This window comes from Lutra lutra, chromosome 6 (assembly GCF_902655055.1).
Source record: "Lutra lutra chromosome 6, mLutLut1.2, whole genome shotgun sequence".
Classification (NCBI taxonomy): Eukaryota; Metazoa; Chordata; class Mammalia; order Carnivora; family Mustelidae; genus Lutra; species Lutra lutra.
In genome coordinates, this window is record NC_062283.1 from 38,925,000 (window position 1) to 38,946,276 (window position 21,277).

The 21,277-nt window shown below is 38.6% G+C and overlaps 1 protein-coding gene and 1 long non-coding RNA gene across 7 annotated transcripts in view; one reads left to right on the forward strand and one right to left on the reverse strand.

The window, feature by feature from the left end:
* LOC125101906 (uncharacterized) overlaps window positions 1–9,209 on the reverse strand; it is a 38,798-nt gene extending 29,589 nt beyond the window's left edge. Inside the window, exon 1 of the long non-coding RNA XR_007127967.1 lies at window positions 8,944–9,209. This is a non-coding gene — a long non-coding RNA (uncharacterized LOC125101906). The remainder of the gene's footprint in view (window positions 1–8,943) is intronic.
* LOC125101904 (putative uncharacterized protein encoded by LINC00472) overlaps window positions 9,202–21,277 on the forward strand; it is a 91,938-nt gene continuing 79,862 nt past the window's right edge. For 3 of the 6 annotated variants that reach the window (XR_007127965.1, XR_007127964.1, XM_047732469.1), the window contains exons 1-2: window positions 9,212–10,037; window positions 13,361–13,430. Coding sequence is in view for 4 of the 6 variants with exons in the window: in XM_047732469.1 (XP_047588425.1) it covers window positions 9,666–10,037; window positions 13,361–13,430 (442 nt within the window). In the remaining 2 variants the exon portion in view is untranslated. Of the gene's footprint in view, window positions 10,038–13,360; window positions 13,431–21,277 lie in introns of all 6 variants that reach the window. The other 3 variants (XM_047732468.1, XM_047732470.1, XM_047732471.1) reach the window with 3 other exon arrangements.

Consider the following 21,277-nt stretch of genomic DNA (forward strand, 5'->3'; position numbering starts at 1 on the left):
CCTGGTGGGGGGTGGGGGAAGTGCTGCAAAATCTTCCCCATCAAGAACTGCTGTCTTGGGGCGCCTGGGTGGCTCAGTGGGTTAAGCCGCTGCCTTCGGCTCAGGTCATGATCCCAGGTCCTGGGTTCAAGCCCCACATCGGGCTTTCTGCTCAGCAGGGAGTCTGCTTCCTCCTCTCTCTCTGCCTGCCTCTCTGCCTACTTGTGGTTTCTCTCTGTCAAATAAATAAATAAAATCTAAAAAAAAAAAAAAAAAAAAAAAAAAAAAAAAAGAACTGCTGTCTAAATCCTATCACTCACAGAGAGCCATGTGAGTCTTCAAAAAGTGAAATTCCTGGTTTTCAAATGTTGAGACTACGTGCTAGTCTATTACTTTACGAGTCCTTAACTATTCCACCTAATGTAAACTAATAAGAAACTAAAATTTCCCACATCCTTAAAAAAAAAAAAAAAACTGACCAAAAAACTAGAATTTAGAGGTTGGAGATAACTGTCACATTGAAAATTCATTTCACTTCTCTTGACATTATCTCCTAATTTTTACTTGGTCATAAAAGGTATCTAAATTATTTTATCACAATGAATATTCAAACTTTTGGTTCAAAAGTCCAAATAAAGAGATTTTCAGTAAGAAGCAGATAACTTCGTACAATTCATAAAATGCATAAACTTTTTTATTCATAACTTTATAACTAATGTAGCAATGATGGAAAACAGAATTTTTCTGTCAGTTATATACCTTTTTACTATTTTAATTTTAACATGTTCATTGGAAAATTATCAGAAAAGTATGTAGATTACCATAATCCTACTACACAGAGATAACCACATTTGGCTGTTGATCTTTCTATTCTATTCATCTATTATCTATTCTATACTATTCATATAAATATATCCTATACTAAGCCCTTAACAAATCACGATTGATACTCCACTCTGTGACTTAAACATGTTTATTAGACTTTAAGGGCAAAATTTGTAATGATAAATATACTTGGCTTTCTCAAAGAAATATTTTTTACAGCACTAAAGCACACAATGTTGGTACCTATTTTCAGCAATAACCTCTACATGCTACAATTTTTCTGTTTCTCTAACCCATAGGCTTCAGCATAACAAGAGAGACGTGAACCTGCAGATACATTTAGGGTTGGTTTGTTTGTTTTTTTTAACTCTATGTATCATCTAGATATAGATGTCTGAAGTCCTAATTTTTCGGAAAATTCTAGGGGAAGGAAGAGAAGGTCTTATAAGGTCACCCCTTACTTTCCTTTGCTCCACATGGATCCACTGAAACAAAACAAATAACAACAACCCCCGAAAAATCCCTCACACAAGGCCATTTATGTGTTTAGAAAGTGTCACTGAACATTTCCCCTTGAATATTAGAAATCCTCTCTCCATGTCTCTTCTACTCCCACATTCAGGAAATCTTCAGGAACTGTTTCATCCTTTGTAGTTCCTAACTCGTAACACCTCCTTGGTTCTCTGTGCCCTTTCTCTTCTCTCTGGAGCAAGAGAAATTCTTCTGTTTTCTACAGAGCTCTTCACCTCCACCTTAGTTGCATACAGACCTTCTAGGTCAGTGGAGAGCCTTAAGAGAGCTAATGAACCAAATTCTTGATTATTGTACAATTTCCAGTCATAGAGCCCTGGTAACCAATTAGTCTAACGATTCTATCCAAAAAAGAAACTGAGGAAACCAGCTGACTATTCTAATTTTATATTTATTGACACAGCTCAAAGCATGGATCAAAGTAGGGGAATAAACCCTTGCGAATAATTAGAAGACCTGGAGGCCTGGGGCCAGGGACCCAACCTTATGTAACTGGGTAACAGAGGACTCATCTCAATCATTGTGACTCCTTTCCATTCTCTGTAAAATAGGAATAGCACCTATGCTACTAAGAACAATGGTGACCCACATAATGGTCCACAAAGCATGTTCAAACAGACTGGCTGCTTCTGCCCTCAGAACAACACAGCAAAAGAGACACAGCATCTATAATTATTATCATCCTCATTTATAGGCCCAGAGGAATTAGTGGCCTGGTTGAATCCCACTGAAGGAGCAGAGCTGAAATCTGTCTTTGAATCCAAATACGACGCCAAGTGCCTTCTCTCTATCTGGAGGGAAATTTGTGAGGATCTAATGACATTGCATATTATAAAGGTTCTTTCCAAATGAAAAAAAAAAGTTAATGAAAACCCAACACTTATTGCTGTATTTATTTTCAGATAACTTTGGTAAGACGCAACCATATAAGAATGCTTTCATGAGAGTTCAGGTATTTTCCACACACATTTTTTCCAAATGGCACAGTACATTATAAAATAAAACTTAACATATTAGGATTAAAATATTACACTATGGGGCACCTGGGTGGCTCAGTGGTTAAGTGTCTGCCTTTGGCTCAGGTCATGATCCCAGAATCCTGGGATCGAGCCCCCGCATTGGGAAGCCTGCTTTGCCCTCTCCCACTCTCCCTGTTTGTGTTCCCTCTCTTGCTCTCTCTCTCTCTCTGTAAAATAAATAAATAAATAAAACCTTTAAAAAAAATTACACTGTGACAGTAGTTTTTACTTCTATGATGACTCTTTAATTTTTCTTGACTTGCGTTTTAGATTTATCCTGCTCCTTATCAACTGGCAGGTGATCCAAACATATACATGGCCTTACCTCTTACACATGAGCATGCTTGCTTGTGCACATGTGCATAAACACACCTTTTTTTTTTAAAGATTTTATTTATTTATTTGACAGAAAGAGATCACAAGTAGGCAGAGAGGCAGGCAGAGAGAGAGAAGGGGAAGCAGACTCCCTGCTGAGCAGAGAGCCCAATGCGAGGCTTGATCCCAGGACCCTGGGAGCATGACCTGAGCTGAAGGCAGAGGCTTTAACCCACTGAGCCAACCAGGTGCCCCCACACACCTCTCCTTTCTCCATGGTTTCTGTTGATTGTTTTCCCGTTGGCTTTGACTATTTACAACACAGACTGCAAGTCCCGCAGATTGATTTCCCAATGAACTAATTCTAAGAGACTCCCAGGAGCATTTGACAGTGGTCCCCATATTCTCCTTCACTCTTCACTGGCACAGAAAATTAACAATGCATTATATCTGAAAAATTTGAACCCCCCAAAAGCTCAAAAATGTCAACTCCTCAAACATTCCAACTTTTAAATTTCTAATTCCTTTTGTAACTTTCCATCTTTTTCCATAATTTTCATTCATTTCTCAAGCTATGAAGCTCACAATTGAACACATTTTCTATTGAATTTTCGTGTATGCTGAGTCAAACAGTTTCGAAGGATACAATTACCTCATCAAAAAACAAACAGGCATTTAACAAACTCTCTTCCCATATCCAGTCTGTACTAGAATCTGTGGGATCCAAAGGCACAGTTGTTCTCAAGTACAAAAAAGAGAATCTACTACATTATGAGTTGCTTTTGAAGGAAATAAAATAACTTCACTATATATACATTATATTTTATTTCTTAAAAACTACCACATATATTCCTGTTAATGTTTGTATGTCAGTACACTGGGATCCCAAACATTTTATCCTACCCTAATTACCTTATAATTGTGGTTTAATTTATATATTGATACCCTACATTTATTTTTTAATGAATTTCATGCTAAGACTTTTTTGCAATATGAAGTTTCTTAAAAACAATACTCACTTGGTTTTTAAAAAATCAGACAACAATACTCCTTACACACAACTGAAATACTCTCAAAAAGGAAAAGTCTTTTAACTATGTCTACTTTTAGAAAACTAAATAATAAACTTAGGTGAAGAATATAAAATTTGGATAATGGAACGAGTATATCTTGCTATCTACCACACAGAGATGTGCTTGACTCTAATCTATGTAAAGTGAGGTTTTAGTTCCTCTACTGTAGCACTTTTCAAAGTACCTCTGTAATTTTGATGATCATATTATTATTTTACATTTTGTTGGTTGTAAGTTGGAAATCTCTAGTTATAGTTCTGTTTCTTGTCCAATAAATTTTAGCCAGTTTCTTGACTGGTTCTAGACTTATTCTAGGTGGAATAAGACTGTTAATGCCTCTACTCATCCCTCAATTTTTGCTACCGTCTTTCACCTTCCAACTCTGTCAGTTAGCTATACATTTACTTTTACTTTGTTAAGGTTGTAAAGTGAACCGTTAAGTATTTGAGCTAATAAAAAAATGTTTTTATGGGTGCCTAGGTGGTTCAGTTGGCTAAGTATCTGCCTTCAGCTCATGATCCCAGGGTTCTAGAATCCAGCCCTGAGTCATTGTTGCGAGGCGGGGGGTAAGGGGGAAGCTGGCTGGGGGGTGGGGGGAGAAGGGTTTCCTGCTCAGCAGGGAGTCTGCTTCACCCTGCTTATGCTCTCTCTCTGTCTCTCAAATAAATAAATAAAATCTTTAAACAACAACAAAAAAGTTTTTATATTTAAGTTAAATTGAGTTGAGCTTTCTACCACAACAGAAACCCTCTTAAGGGGCGCCTGGGTGGCTCAGTGGGTTAAGCCGCTGCCTTCGGCTCAGGTCATGATCCCAGGTCCTGGGTTCGAGCCCCACATCGGGCTTTCTGCTCGGCGGGGAGCCTGCTTCCTCCTCTCTCTCTGCCTGCCTCTCTGTCTACTTGTGATTTCTCTCTGTCAAATAAATAAATAAAATCTTTAAAAAAAAGAAAAAAAAAAAAAAGAAACCCTCTTAACTTCACTGAGCACCTCCTTACCTGCTTACCTGCGGGTCAAGAAAAGGGATGCTACAATCTACTTTGTGTAAATGACACTATCTTTTTTTTTTTTTTAAAGATTTTATTTATTTATTTGACAGAGAGAGAGATCACAAGTAGGCAGAGAGAGAGGCAGAGAGAGAGGAAGGGAAGCAGGCTCCTGGTCTAGCAAAGAGCCCGATGTGGCGCTCGATCTTAGGACCCCGGGATCATGACCTGAGCGGAAGGGGCAGAGGCTTTAACCCACTGAGCCACCCACGCACCCCTAAATGACACTATCTTAAAAGGACATGATTTTTTATTTTTTAATTTATTTTATTATTATTTTTTTAAAGATTTTATTTATTGGGCACCTGGGTGGCTCAGTGGTTAAGCCTCTGCCTTCGGCTCAGGTCATGATCTCAGGGTCCTGGGATGGAGTCCCGCATCGGGCTTTCCCCTCTGCGGGGAGCCTGCTTCCTCCTCTCTCTCTCTCTCTCTCTCTCTCTCTCTCTGCTTGCCTCTCTGCCCGCTTGTGATCTCTCTCTGTCAAATAAATAAAATCTTTAAAAAAAAAAAAGATTTTATTTATTTATTTGACAAAGAGAAATCACAAGTAGATGGAGAGGCAGGCAGAGAGAGAGAGAGAGAGGGAAGCAGGATCTCTGCCGAGCAGAGAACCCAATGCGGGACTCGATCCCAGGACCTTGAGATCATGACCAGAGCCGAAGGCAGCGGCTTAACCCACTGAGCCACCCTGGCGCCCAGGACATGATTTTTTAATACATCAGTTATATTTAATTAAAATACATCTTATAAAACAAAACAAAATGATAGGATGAAGCTCTGCAATAGTCTAAGACAATATCTTTCTCAGGAAAAGTCTTTCAAAAATAAAGCCATTGTAGAATATTATTTGAAAACTGGGGGATACATTGTTTATTTTCTGAAAGAGACACTAAAATTGAAGGAAATAGGTGTATAGTGATCCTGGTGGAAAGATTTATTGCATTTGAAACATATTCTAGAGGTTATTGTCTTAAGTATAAAAGCTACTAAAGGGCAAAATGGGAAGTGACCATGATGTAAGTATAATTTATAATATGAATTTCAGTTTATATTTAAGTCAAATATTCTTTTTTTTTTTCAGTGAGACCTCTGAGTTTGCAGAAAACATCCACAAATAAATGTTTCTAATAACTTTAACTTTAAAAAATAAGTATAATAAAGCTTCCCTATTTTGTACTATACTTTTCTATACCTTTCTGCCTCTCTGAAAAAGGTCTTGAGATGCTATGCCTAGTGAATCAGATTCCTCTTCCTTTGTGAACAAAAACCACAGCAATCTGCTTCATGTTGTCCTCACTACACATTCTGCTTAAGTTATGCTCAGCTCAACCCCCCATAAACCAGGGTTTATAGATGGTTCAAAATATGTTATTCATGCATATAATAATTCACCTGACAAAGTATTTTAGGTAGCTTAAATAAAATTTATGCATACAAAAGCTAGTAATCCATAGGTGAAAAATTATAAGCCAAATACAATGCTTATTTTTTTAAAAAATCACAATGAAGCAGGCCATAATACCTTCCTAAATTGAGCTGTAAATTTAGTTCTGAGCTTCCTGATAGTTGAAATAAAAAGGAGAAGTTACAAAATTTCAATTCAGGGGAAACCAAACTTCTGCTAATACTAAACTCTAAAGGAAATTTCCCTTAGGGACTGTGTCCCAAAACAAGATGAGGAGGGAAGACTAGTGTGCCTGTCACCAGTGTTTTCTGGAATTTTCTCCCTGTTCCTCCCTATGCGTATGAAAGTGTCTTGCCATAAATACATCCCACATTGAAGAGTCTGCATGGTCAGGTTCAAGAAATCAGAAAAACTACAAGTTTTGTAAAAGAGTTAGAGGGATCTGATGTTGTAGTTCACAAAAGGAATTTTCCCTCATCTATGTCAGAATCGGAAAGAAAAATGAGTGAATTGTTTTTCTATTCTATGTAGATACAATTCACTGAATCCAATAACGAGAAGTCAAATGGAAGTCTGATTTATCCAAGACACACAGAAATTCAGAGGCATATCAGTGATCTGAATCCGAAAGATATGAATCAAGTTATTCATTATACTCATTGATAAAGCAATCTTATACGACAGCATCTAAATGTAAAAACACAGAAAAAAAATCATATTGTCATTAGTCATATTACCACAGATCATGTGATGCAGATTATAAAAGACATTATGTCTCTGTATTTTAAAAAAATTATCTTTACTAATGCTAAAACTACCCCCAAAGTCACAGCTTCTGTAGTAAACATTTAAATGTATGTTAAAACTGGCAGCTCTCTAAGAGTGACAGCTCTCTTGGTCCATATTAAAACTGATGAAGAAATCATTGATGAAAAATTTTGAAAATATCATTTAGCGAATGAAATATCATCATGGTGAGGTCAGGAATATTACCTTATTGATAAAATATTCATTTCCCGTAATAAATGGGTTTGGAGTCATCAATTATCAGGAAATTATCAAACACTGGTTTTGATGTAAATATATTTAATAAGTCATGCTTATTGGATTCATATCGATCGATTCTTCCACAATTTTCACTCAGAAAATGAAATCTGTGCAGTTAATTAGTTGAAAATAACAACTGCTGGTTCAATTAAATTTAGCAAATTTCACATTCTAGTTTTACCATATGTACATTTGTTTGAAGTAATAATTCAACTTCTGTACTAGATTGCATATTTTGGAATAAAGTAAACAAATTACATTATGACATGGAAATATCTCTAAAAATACACATTTGATTTCCTCTTGGAAAATTAAGCACAAATGGCTTAAGTGAATCCCTAATGAATGACCGCAAAAATTACTTGATTACATGGGTATAAATTTGACTTAGCCATTAATAACTTTTACATAAAACTATGCACATTAGCAGTCATAGGATACATTAAATTTCTCTCCTAAAACATTACCCATTAAAAAAAAGACGAAGAAGAAGAGAGAGGGAGAGAGACAGAAAAGAAAAAAAGAAAGGAAAAGCTTGGGAGTGCTGCTTTGCTCTAGAATTAATAAGCCAGAGTTTTATTCATATCTAAGTTGTGGGAAAACTGATGGGATCAAAAAATATTTCAAGTTGGAAGAATGTGCAGTCAGGAAATACCGCTGGGCAGCTAGGATGAAGGTACTAGTAATAAGTAAGTACCTTCATCCTTGCTTGTAGAAAAGCAGAGAAGAAGTATATACACATTTAAGGCTGCTGTGCACTTGGCACAGCGTCTCACAAAATCTTAACAAATGCTCTCTTGGTTGGGTCTCATTGCACTTTGATGAGCCATGCAGAGTTGGGGATATTGTCTTTTCACAATAGAGTTAGTCATTATGAGATATGCTCAAGGTCAATCCACAATCTGGATCTTCTGACAGAATTTAGGCATGGAGTCTATGCCTAAAACATCACAGCTATTTGAAATACAAATAAGTATGATTTGACGTTAATTAATGCAAATATGTGTTACTACAAACTGTTTCAGTCATGGTGTAGTCCGCTTTCAATAAAGAGCTCAATAAAGTGTATGTGAAGGGCAGTAACAACAGCTAACTAACCCTATTCATATCAAATAAACAACTATAGAGCGACTATTACTTGCAAAGTATTGTGATTAACAGCTAGTCATGGATAGCAGGTTGTTTACTGAGGTCCTTTCTCTTTCTCCCCCTATATGTATGTATATAATTTTCTATTCAACTAGTTTACCCAACCTCCACTGAAGATAACGTGTGACTTTATTACAGAAATAAAGTTCACAATACAGAGGATTTGTATATAAAACTACCTTTTCACTCTTGAATGCAATTTTCTTTTAGAAAGGGGGAAAAAAAAGAGTTGGCAGTGCCATACCACCCGCGTTTTAGAGGAGACCTCTATTCCAGATACCTGGTGTTCTGGCAAACTTATTTACACAAATGCATCAACCTGCGTGCTGTCTGGTTAGACACCTTAAAGCAATGTTCTAAAAGTAAGGGCCTTAATTTGCACCGTCGATAGTGCTACAACGTGTTTGTGCAGTTTTCCTTCACACAGAGGAACTTTCGCCACAAAAGGAGTTTAAAAGTTCAGGGTAGGGATTTAGGTGACCTACAAAAGTCGTACGTCCAGCGTCCCCATTTTCCTCAGTACCTTATATTACTATACAGTAATTTAAGCACCAGACCTGCCTTGATAGCCTCTCACTTTGTGACACAGCTCCAGCCGGACTTGACTTGCTCAGGGCGCCAGGATCAGGGTCCCACCGCAGAGCTCAGGGAGGTTTGTTCCTAGTGGATCAGGGCGGGTGTGTTGCCGGAGTCGTGTTCCATTGGCTACACTCTCGGGGACTGGCCGGGTTTTCCGACACTTGATTGGATGGAACTTCCCCCTGTAGGCCAAAATCATTGGAGGGTGCGGGAGCCAGGGGGCGGGGCGGGCTCCCCAGGATTCTTGACCGAGCGCGCTCAGCTGCGGAGCAGGGCGCCGGGCGCCGTACTGGAGCTGGTTGAGAGGGCAGACCCAGAGGGAGGACGGGAGGGTCCCGGCGCGGAAGAGGTCTGGAAGGGGTAGAGCGGGGCCGTGGCTGGTCGCCGGCCGCCCGGAGGGCAGTCTTAGGTTCCCCGCGGCGGCGGCCGCTCCAAGACAGCATCTGTCAACGCTCTTCCTCAGTCCTCCTCCTTTGGCCGGGCCGGGCTCCTCTGGAGGCGGCTGGGAAGACGCGGGACCCACCGTGACGAGCCCATCAGCTGTCAGGCGAGCGGCGAGGCGACCCGAGGGCGGCGAGAGACACACAAAGAACGCGGTGAGCGGCGGCGGCGAAAGGGGGCGGCAGATTCGGGACGGCAACTCCCGGCCGCGCCCGCTCGTGCCGCCGCCGCCGGGGCTGGGTCCGAGGCCGCGGAGACAATGCGGCCGGGCTTCGGCCCCGCGCGCCTCAGAGTGCGGGCGCCTGCGCTCCCCTGGCCCCTATTTGACCGTCCCTCGCCTCGCCCAGCCCCCTCCCGGCTGGCTTGGCCCCCGCCCGGGGAAGGGGCGCCCCCTCGCTCCCGCAGCCGGGAAGGAAGTCCGTTCGCGGCCGCCGAGCCCGGCAACTTGCGAGCGGGGAAAAGTTTGCGGCGCCTCCGCGGGGCGGCGCGCCGCGGCGCCGCCCGCCCCTGGCGTTCGCGGTCACAGCCGGTGACTTTCTGGACTAGTCGTCAGTCCGGGCCGCGGCGCTCCAGGCGGCGACTGCGGGGAGGGCCAGAGTCCGTCCGAGGGCGCCCGCGCCCGGGGCTGCGGGTGAGTTGGCTTTTTGGGCGCGATGGGTTTAAGTTGTCTGGGGCGCCTGGGTTTGGGGAGAAAGCCCGGAGAGTGCCTTTAATACTTTTTGGAGCAGGCGGGGAGAACAAATATAAGTGCGATTGCTTAAGAGTCGCTGACATGCCGCTGGCTCGTGAACCGTATCGGTAGGAACCTTTTAGGAGCCGGGGCTACTGAGGGCCTGTGCAGGGTGGGGGTTGGGAGGTGGAAAGATAAGAAGGTCGCGCACCGGCCGTGCCAGTAACTGGCTCTGCGTGACCTTGGACAAGGGACTTAATCACTTAGCTCTCCTCATCCGTGATACAGGAGGCTAGAGCTACGTGATCTCTGGTGTCTTACCGTTTTTAAATACATCTCGGTTTGAGATTTTCCTTGGGCCTCAACGTGGTACAGGAGTTATGAACCAGTAGGCCAGGATATATTTACAGGCGCCTGTAAGGAGTCACCTTTCAGCCTACTGAGAACTAACTTTTAAGTCTGATGCTTTCAAACAGTAATATTGGAAGGTTTGGAAGGTTTTTTTCAGTGAAAATAATTACCCATTGTTTAAAAACACTTCTTTAAACTGATCTACTTTGCTGCAGCGTTTGGAGTAGTAGCAGCCAGGCTGGGGACAGAGATCCAAGCTTGAGGGTAAAGTGGCAGGTGCCTCCAGCGATCCCTTCATCCCTTCTGGATTCAGTTTAGGGGGAGAACAAGGCTTTTATTATACATAGGAGAGAGTAAACAGGGCAGGTGTTTTGTTGTAAGTTTTCTGTATTGCTTCTTTCTACCGAAAACTTTTGTGTGGAGGGCAGTGGGGGAATGGGCTCTAACTTTTGACAAAGGGAAAGAAAATGGCATTTGTAACCAAAGTAAATCTTAAACTAATGTAAATCTTCCTTACAGGAACAGTAACACATAATGCAAGTACATCTTGATCTAATTTTAATGAAGGATTGAAAATAGCTGCTATGTTCAGTATCACTGACGCCAAGATGGCTCACTTACATAATCTTCTTTGTTGGGATGTGTTAGTGACATGTATAATTTGGATAAATTATTAATGTTAAAGGTTTGGTCTGGGAATGGTTTTGGAATATTTTCATCACAGGTTGTGTTGCAACACAACGGAGTGTTAACTTTTGGTTATGATAATAACCTGCTTTTTTTTTTTTCACTAAAAAGTGAAATCAAGCATTTTCCCTAACCAAAACTCTTTCAACTATTAAATGTTTATTCATCTGTACTGAATACAGGATAAATTATTTTGTTCTCTCAATGATAAATTTTCCCAGTTTTTTCACTATTCATGAGCATGAAGAGTCAGGTGCTCCACTGGGATTTCTCTTCTCATGGAGCTTATAATAACAAAAGCTGATTTCTTTTAATGTAAGTGCATTCATACACTCAGTAAGTATTCGGTGGATAAAATACCCAGTGCTTAGATAAGAAATAATTTAAAATTCTTTTTACCCATCCTTAAAGAGAATTATCATGCTTTAGGGGGAAGAAAGAAGGTGTCAAACAAAACTGGCAGAAAAACTGAGTTGAATTCCAGTATCTATCCTGAAAGTTTATATTTTAAAATTAGGGATACAGATTTGGAAAGAGACAAAGATAACTGATAGGGTTTCCAAGAGAAAGATAGCAATATGGATTTAACATAATACATTTTATGACCTAGCTTTCTTTGAGGAACACAAACCTTTAAAAGGTATGTTTCTTAAATTATCAGTAGCTATTTGCATTGTGATTGAATGTCTAATTATAACCTAATCATAACCCTTATATTTCACTTGAGTGATATCTGATTCTTAAATTCATTGTTAAAATAACATAAAGTAAACTTTTCAGGGCAGTTGCGTGAAGGGAAGTATACCTTTTGAAATCAACTAAATCTGCAGTGAGAAAATTACCTCTAATCTTAACACCAAATATAAAATAAGCACTGGAAGTAGCATCTTTCCAAGAAGGTCTTCACTCTAGACAAATGCTATGTGTGCAGAGGGATACTATGTGGACTACATCATATATAAGATACTCTGGTTTTCCTAAGGGGTCTGTGTAATAGTCTATTTATTGACAAGAAAAGTAAGTCCCCAACATTTGTAAGCCTGGAAACTTGTGGAAAGCCTCTTGGCCTTATTTAAAAGTGACTACTCATCCTAAAACATAGCACTGATAGTTGAACAATGAGCTGTCTGTAGAATGTGCATTCTCCTCATAGCAGGTTTGCTGGCTGGGCAGCTTTGCAGGGGGTTAGAACCCTGAATCTGAGAATGTGGTCTTTAGATCACTTGTATCAGAATCTTTGTAGCACCTGCAAAACTTCAGACCTCTGGATAACTTTCTACACTTGAAGAATCAGAATGTCTGTGAGCAGAATCTAGAGTCTGTATTCTTAACAAGCTCCTCCCAAAGTGAGAATCTCACTAAATTTCGAGAATTAGTGTTAAGAGTTTTCTGTCCAGTGGTTAATGGCAACCGTTGCTTCCCCCAGGAACATTTGAAAAGTATCCCTCCCCCCAACCCCATTCTCACTGCTCTGATCATTTCCCCTCTGACACCAGAATTGGTGGCTTCATCTCTTAACTGTGGCCAAGAAGCCCCTCACAAACTGCTTCTACAAGCAAACCAAAATACCATCTATAAGCAGAGTTAAGGCAGCTCTGGAACACAGGGCCAAGAGACCCCTTCTTCTATGAGGTACTTCCACCACCCTCTCCTCCAGCTACTTCCTCATCAAGGAAGGAGATGAGGTTTCAGGCAGATAATTGGGAAAACACCCCAAGGGAAAAAAGGAACAGAGCTAGAATGCTGGATGGAAAGCTGTCCCCTCAACATAGTTTAACATTCATATTTGATGATTTGAGTTCTAAAGCTGATTAATTTGGCAATCAAGTGTGAGGCATAACCTAGGCCCCTTCCTGTATATTGGTAAAACTTTAATCTACAAAACTGTATAATGCTCCTGTAATCTCTATATCCATAAAATCCCCAGCATTTCAGTATTTTCATGTTTATTGAAGAAAAAGAGAAGAGTTTAGGAGAGAAGTTCAAAGCGTAGTTTAAGGAGTCAGCACACCTGATTTAATTACTGGCTTAGCCCGTTACTACCTAGGTGACTTTTAGCTGCAACTTTGACCCTGTAAGCTTCAGTTTCCTTCCTTGGAAAATGAGAATAATAGTACCTGCCTCACAGGAGTTGTTTTGGGAATTATATAATACACAAATTAGTGATAGATAATAATTGTCACTCACTATATACTCCATATCTGTACTTTTAATTTATTATAGTAACTTTTAAATTTCTTTTTTAGCCCTGGAGAGTTGCTGCAGAAGAGAGGAAGACAACTCAGGAGGAGATAAGTCACTCTGGACACAGGGAAGGTCACACCACTAAATAATAATTGTTGAGCAGAGGGGTAAGGGACAAGGGAAGGATGCAGACTGCAGCCCTGATAATAACCTAGGCTTCCTCATGTGTCACCCTGGTTCAGGTGCTATCTTCTCTACCCTGCTCCCTTTTCATACCACTTGATATACTATTTTTGATTCACTTTGAGAAACACTGATTAATTAGTCTGCCTCAAAATGTTAATCCCGGTTTTGGATTTTAGTATCTGGATCCTCAACTTTGCGGTAGCTTAGGGCTGGAAGTTGTCTCTCCTCTTGGCATCTAGCCTTTGGAGTTATTGAAGAGAAGAGATATCTGTCTCTAACCCCAAAGAAATAAATCCAGAATCTAACTCCAAATTTGCCTTTTCAGAGAAGTGTATGCCATCAAGATATGGCGATGTGATGAGAGAGGCCACTGCCCTCTGACTTTGAAAAATACCTTTACTTTCCGGAGCTCTTCTACTTTTCAAAGTACTTTGACTCTTATTAGCTCACTTTTTCCTTACAATCCTATAAAATATCAACATTAGTAGACAGACCCCCATGAGGCCTGTCAAATCTTTCTCTTCTCCCTACCTCCATTCTCTTGCAAACCTATTGCAAGGCTAGTCTTTGCTATCTTCACAACATTTTTCTTGAAATCAAAAGACTTCCATCACTTTCTATATGTCCCCATGTCATATTGAACCTCCTCTGCCTGGTTTATATGGTGGCCTTAAAAATAGTGTCCCATTCTACTCAAAATATATTCTTTCCATAATTTCTGCAATATGGCCTACTTACTCACCACTGGGCCTAAGCCCATATTGCTTGCCTCATCGGGAGAGAGACATCAGTGATGCCTCCTTTTGAACCACCTAGATTCTACCCATTCTTCAATTTCCAGCTTCTCCTTGGAGCCATCCCAGATCATCAGTTCCTTAAAATTCCACCTTGCTCTGAACTCCAGTGGTAGCCATGGCTATTTGGTCAATTATAACCTGGACTTAAAGTCCTAAGGGAGAAAAAGTATAGCATAAATCTGATATAGAGAAGAAAGTACTAGGCTAAAAAGTTTTATTAAAGACCTGATGTCTACTAATGAGCCGTGGGAGGAAAGCCAACTTGCTCTACCTTTGTGGTTCTACATTTTCTGAGCTGTGAATGTAGAAGGGTTTGGGTCAGATGATGTTGGTGGTGCCTTCTCATTCTGGGGTTCTGAGACAACTTGGCCTTCCCTGTGTGGGATGGGATTCATACTGAGTTCTTGGATTAAAATGTCAGGAATGGACACTCAGTGCCTTCGGGACTTGTTCTGTCCCACAGATCTCTAATGCTAAACTTGTTTAGTTTTTGAATGCCGTGTACCTTTTTTACCTTGTCTTTTAACCGCAGCATTCAGGGAAGGCTAGTAGGGGTGAATTAAGTAGCAGGATGATGCATTACAGATAATAAAGAGTTATCTTGTGACTGACTTCCTATGATGGAATAAATAGTGTCAGCAATTAGATAATCCTTAAGCCATAGCATTTAAAATTTTGCATGTTATCTTCATTGGGTAGTGCTATATGTTAAATAAAGTTATATTTTCTTTTAATCATTTCATAAGTGGAAACACATTAAAACAGTCAAACTCTAGGATAGACACTAGATGACTTTCCATAGTAATCAGGTTAGTGACATGTAAATTTGCATCTGTATGTATATATATATCACATTTAAATTAAGGGTATCCCTAAATTTTGATGTGCTATTATACATTGACCAGATTTAAGAAGAATATCTCTTTAAAATGTGTTGACATTTAATTGACCTTTGAAAGTTCATTCTGTTAATCATACTCAAAGTGCTAAAGCTATGGTTGACTGCTCTGGTGTTTTTACATTCAGTCGTGCTTAGCATATAAATTCTTCAGCATAATTGCTACTTATTTAGCAAGAGTTTCCTTTCTTCTCTGAAAATATGAGTTGTGTTTTATTTTTGCATCTTTTTTTTTTTTTTAACTTTGCTTCAGGCTGGATGGTGTTAGAGGTCTGAATTGAAATGCTTTCCTGTCATTAGTTGTATGGGGTATGGCTTCTTAATATAGGAGTAGTGGAAATTTCTTGCTTAGTGGAAGTCTACTGGCAAAAATTCGAGGTATGCTGCTAAAATTTAGAGTCACTTAGCACCTCAACACTACATATTTTTAACATAATAAACTTATGAAAATCTTTCAGTTCCTTTTGTGTAGATTAAAACTATCAATACTAGTACTTCTTATTAAACAAGGATTCAAAGGATTTGTTTTCATAGCAAACTCTAATTATATTCCTTGAATTGCTGTGAGTGGAATTTAATTTTTCTATAAATGATGTACATGTTTTTAAAAAGTCAAATGTTTCTTTTTTAAAGCTTAACATTTTATTACTATCACCTAGAGAACATCTGCTGAATTGTTTAAAAATTTCTGGGTATTCAATTTATGAAATCAGTCTATGGAAATAATTTTTAATATGGTTAGCTGTCTTACAGTCTTCTAAATTAATATTCCCAGTGATCATGGAAAAGTAGCTAGCTTTTGCTAAATGTCAATAGAAAAATAAAAGCATATAATTTCTGATTTTTTGCTAATTTATCTTTGAGACTCCAGGCATATTTTTTCAAAATATTTTTATCGTAAAAGCAGTTTTTAAAGAGAGAAGATAAAGTTTAAACCAGAGTTTTTTATTTTCATGAGGTCATTTTTATACCTTTTACATATGTAGCTCTGTCTTTGCAGTATATCTTGTTCCCTGGTTGGAATAAGTTTTAATCTTGTTATATCTTTTATTTATTCACATATTATAAGCATGTTAAACAGTCTCATCTCATGAAACTGAACTTATTTTCTCATTATTGTCTCTTCTTCCATATTGTGCTTTTTTCCGGCCTTTTTCTGTCGAGTTTTACAACTTACAGCTGTCCTTTTCATCTCATTATACCCCCACCTCCAAGGGAAAATAAGGTCTTTTGCCTTAGTCCAAACATTTAACTTGAAACTTTGTCCTTTTTTACAATATACAATGAAGCCTCTTAAATAATATTATCTAAATAATACATAAAAATTTCAAATGACTACAGTGCTGAATAGTCAAATACGGGATATCCTAGACTAAGGGTGAACTCTCACACTTCCATTTTGTAAACTGGTTTCAACACATAGATTTATTTCTTCCTTGATAATATAAGTATCTTAAGACCAGGCTAGAATTGCTTCAATACAAAATGTTTAGATAAAGCCTGGTTCCTTGGGTAAGCTCTCTTAGTAATTCAACTGGATTGACGACACATACAAAATCAAGACATTTGTTCTTTTCTGTTTGAAGTCTGTTTTACCATCATAAAAAGTTTTTTTGTCATTTGAATCCATATATATGTATTCACAGATAATTTATTTTATTTTCACTTTATTTAACAAATTTTTATGTCATTCTTTCATTTACCACTGTTCTAAACACTTGACAAGTATTAGTTTCTTTAATTATCTTGACTCTATAGTTATGGTTATTACTATATAATTAGAGTTATTATCATTGTGCAATTAAGAGAACAGAGTTTTATTTTGTGGTAGGCCTTAAGTGAGGGGAGGCTGATGAGTATAGGCATAGTGGATAACTTAGAAGTAGTGCGAAGAATCAACAAAAAAATGTGCAAGAGTTTTGGGAAGATGAGTCTACATGGAAAGGGTCAGCCAAAATTAGAGGAGACCCTCCTCAGTCTTGGGAAGTCATCATTGCATCAGAAGAGACCATTGCCTTGGGTTTCAGCTGCATGGTGAGGTGGGCTGTACTGCCTCATTGTGATTCGCATGGACCTTTATGCCTTCCCTCATCCTAGCATTTCTCAGGACAAGTTTCTTTTTTCCTACAGAGTTTGGCTTCTCTCTTAGCTGTAAGTTTAGGCATTGCAAATACAAATGAATGGTTTTTTTTTCCCCAGCCTTAACCCCAGCCCACTCCATTTACTATTCTTGCCCTAATTTGTGCATTACTTTGAAAATACTATTCAGTAGTGTTTATGTATGTGTGTGTTGTATGAAGTTTAGGGACTGATGTTAAGTAGTGAGATAAAAGGACAAGTTATCTTTTCTGTTGAAATTGGGGATGGAAGAAGAGGAGAGAACTGCTGAATATCAGAGAGGAGAGAGACATCATGGAAAAGAAGAGATATGTGGAGGAAAAAAAGATGGTGAAAAAATGAAGAAAGAGAATTACTGATTTGCTTTACACCCACACCTCCTCCCCAATTTCACAGTAACAGAGGCAGTTTCTCTCTCTTTTGCCTGACATGAGGTTCACCGGGAAGTTATGCGCTGTGGGAGTGGAAAATTTCTCCCTTTTGCATTTTGAGACTTGGGTGTGCTGCTTTGAGATGCCACTGGTATCTAAGTAATATTTGTTTATACTGGATATTTTTCTCTGTAGCCTTTGTGGATAGGGCTTAGAATACAAACAATACTGTTAGCAGAACTGTAGGTACTCGATTGCTATGTTTATTTTATTAGTTAAAAAACTGCCAGAGCCCTAGGACTTCTGAGCACATTGAAAAAAATACCAGAGACAATTTCAAGAAGTGCTTTGGAAAGAAAAAATAAGAAAAGTTAGGAGTTTCAGGCTCTAGAATGCCAACCAGTGTTGGTAGGTTTCTTTTAAGTTAATGTCTTCAAAAACTCTAAGGATAGTTTCATTAATTATTTTTTAAAGTGAGTTAAAATTACTCTTCTGTATATAAATCTTGTCTTGGTAGATAGCATAGGTGAAAAAAAAGTGCGGCACTTTTGTTGCACAGAATATAAAACTAAGGTTAATTCTTTAGGGAATTTAGGATTTTCTGGATGCTGCTTAAATCATCTCTAATGACTTTACTTGGTCAGATGACAGGTCCAAAAGTATTTCTTACTGATTTATAATTGTATTGGGACAGAATCACTGAAATTGTGATGTTCCCAGAAAATCTAAAATATGGTCACTTTTATCCTTAAACTTTCTGAAGATTCAATTTATGGTCCCCTGAAGTCTCTTTCTTTATCCTGTTCTCAGTAGAAAGTTAATATTATTTAGTAGCATTTATGAAAAAGACCCAGTTTAAAAACTATTGAACAAATCACATAATAAAAGTATTGATTTGAAGAACTTAATTTATTTTTAAATGGTTATTCATGTCTCAGGTAGAGCGCTCTGGTCTTAATAGGTTTGATTCGATCCCTATTGGTAAAACAAAGTCAAGATTCTTTTTGTTTTTCCCCTCAACCATTGCATGGCAGTAACGTATTATTTAGACATTTCAAGAATCACTAACAAATTACCCTTTTGGAATAGAAATGGTGAAAGGAGACTCTTCTTTCTCATTTATTCTTTTTCATTTTATCCTTTCCTATTCACGGAAAATTTTACTTTATTCCATTGTTCATCAAAAGTTTCCCATTTGAACATCCTAGATTACTACCATGCTAAGTTTCCCTAAAACTAGGCAGAAAAAGAACCTGGCCCTTTAGACGCTAATGGAAACCATCCCATGTTTTCTCAGATTCTTCTCCCCAGATGCAAGAGGAACAAAACAGTAGTGTGTGGTTTGTCATTGTTGCTCCTGTGGCTGTCCTGTTTGGTTGACCTAAGCTTTTTTGCCTCCATTCTTTTTTTTTTTTTTTTTTAAAGATTTTATTTATTTGACAGAGAGAGATCACAAGTAGACGGAGAGGAAGGCAGAGAGAGAGAGAGAGGGAAGCAGGCTTCTTGCTGAGCAGAGAGCCCGATGTGGGACTCGATCCCAGGACCCTGAGATCATGACCTGAGCCGAAGGCAGCGGCTTAACCCACTGAGCCACCCAGGCGCCCCTTTTGCCTCCATTCTTAATGCTGAAATCTACAAATAAAATTAGGGCCAGTCACACTGTATTTCCTTCATCCCCTATCCCTAGTGGTTCAAATTTAGCACAAATCTACTGTGAGCACATATTAATTAGGCTAATAGAATAGGATGAAATGATAACTTGAGTTTTTCAATAACTATATTTTGAGTTGAAGTGTGGTTTTATCTTACGAGTTTGCAGTTATTTTGTTGGAAATCTAGAAAATCCTCATGTGAGCAGCTAAGCTACTGATAGCCCCAAACAGTATAAGTTGAACATTAATTTGCTGTAAACTCCTGAAAGTGTCTTTGATTTTGAGATGCAGTGAGCTATTTCAAATTAAGTTGCCATTTCTAAGTGGAATGGTGTGGAGGTCTTGCAGCCTGATTTCCAAGTTGGACTCTGAATAAGAATTGTTTTTGTTCCTGTTTTCTATACTGTGTCACTGTCACAGGCATAAGGTAGATGAGCCTCTATTCTTTTGCTCTTTATAACCAATTCCCATGCCAGACAGTATTGGAGATAATTAAGTTCTTCTATAGAAAACTTCATAAGTCAGCTACTAACTACTGTCTCTGTAAATATACTCTCAAACTGTTTTGTAGTCCTATTTTTAAAAAAATGTGTGGGTGTGGGAAGTGATGGTGAATGAAGTCAGGGTAATTGGTGCTTCTTTGTATTAAGAAAAATCAGGGGCGCCTGGGTGGCTCAGTGGTTAAAGAAAAATCACACTAGTTAAAGGAAGTCTGCTTCCATGATTTGTATATGCTTAATTTTAAAAAATTCTTCTAACCCTCTCCCATTTCGGTTCCTACCCCTACCTCATAAATTAAAGCAATGAAAGAATTAGAGTCATAGGATTTTACAGCTGGAAGGATTTTAGAGAGAATCTGATTAACTCTCTTATTACACTTGAGGAAATTGATGTTCAGTGAGGTCAAATGAGATCATGTAGCTGTTTAAAAGCCCAAATGATATTAGTAGTTTATTTCCATTAGTAAAAACTGTTCTGATTAATCTCCCTTAACATGTTCATAATCAGAAAGAAATAATAAGGAAAAATAACTAACTTGTACATGGTACTTTCTCAAACATATCTGTCACTTATCAGAAGAGCTCTTAAGGAATAGGTACTTTAGTTCCCATCCACAGAGCAAAAGGGCTTAGCAGTGTTCAGAGATCTGTCCATGCCAGTCTCTATTAAAGGGCTCAGAGCTCCCTGTCTTCCCACCTTGGCGGAAGCCTCAGCTGGTCTCAAGACAGTTCTCATATCTTTGTTCTATAGCTTTGACTCTAAACTTAGTCTAATTATTAACTTTTGTCTATTTGATCACTTTTAAAGAGGAAAAAAATTTTAAAGAGCTATGAGTTTATAAATTTGCAAAAGAAGAATGCTGGATAATTGTAAATAAGGTGTGTTTTAATAATTTCTTTGTCAACATTCTAAAAATACAGCCAATATATTTTGAGTACCTTACTACCTATAAAGCACGTGATGGTCTGCTGCAGTAGACATAATAGTGATTGAGGCAGAATGATGGCTTTCAGGGAAGAGGCTCATGCAATTGTCTCTCCTTTCAAAGATATACCTAGATCGAGAACTATGCTTGAGAAATGTCTGATACTGTCTATATTACTTTTGAGATAAGAAAGCTGCTACAGTTGACCCTGGAACAATGTGGGAGTCGGGGCGCCAATCCCCTGCACAGTCAGAACTCTGTGTACAACCTGTGACTCTCCAAAACTCTAATAGCCTGTTGACCGCAAGTCTTTACTGATAATACAAACAGGCATTTGACACATATTTTATTTGTATTATATACTGTATTCTTACAATAAAGTAAGCTAGAGGAGAAAGTTATTAAGAAATCATAAAAAAATACATTTATAATACTGTGCTGTATTTATCAAAAGCAGTCATATATAAGTGGACTCTTGCTGCTCATACCTGTGTTATTTAAGGGTCAGCTGTAATTCTTATGTTTAAAATG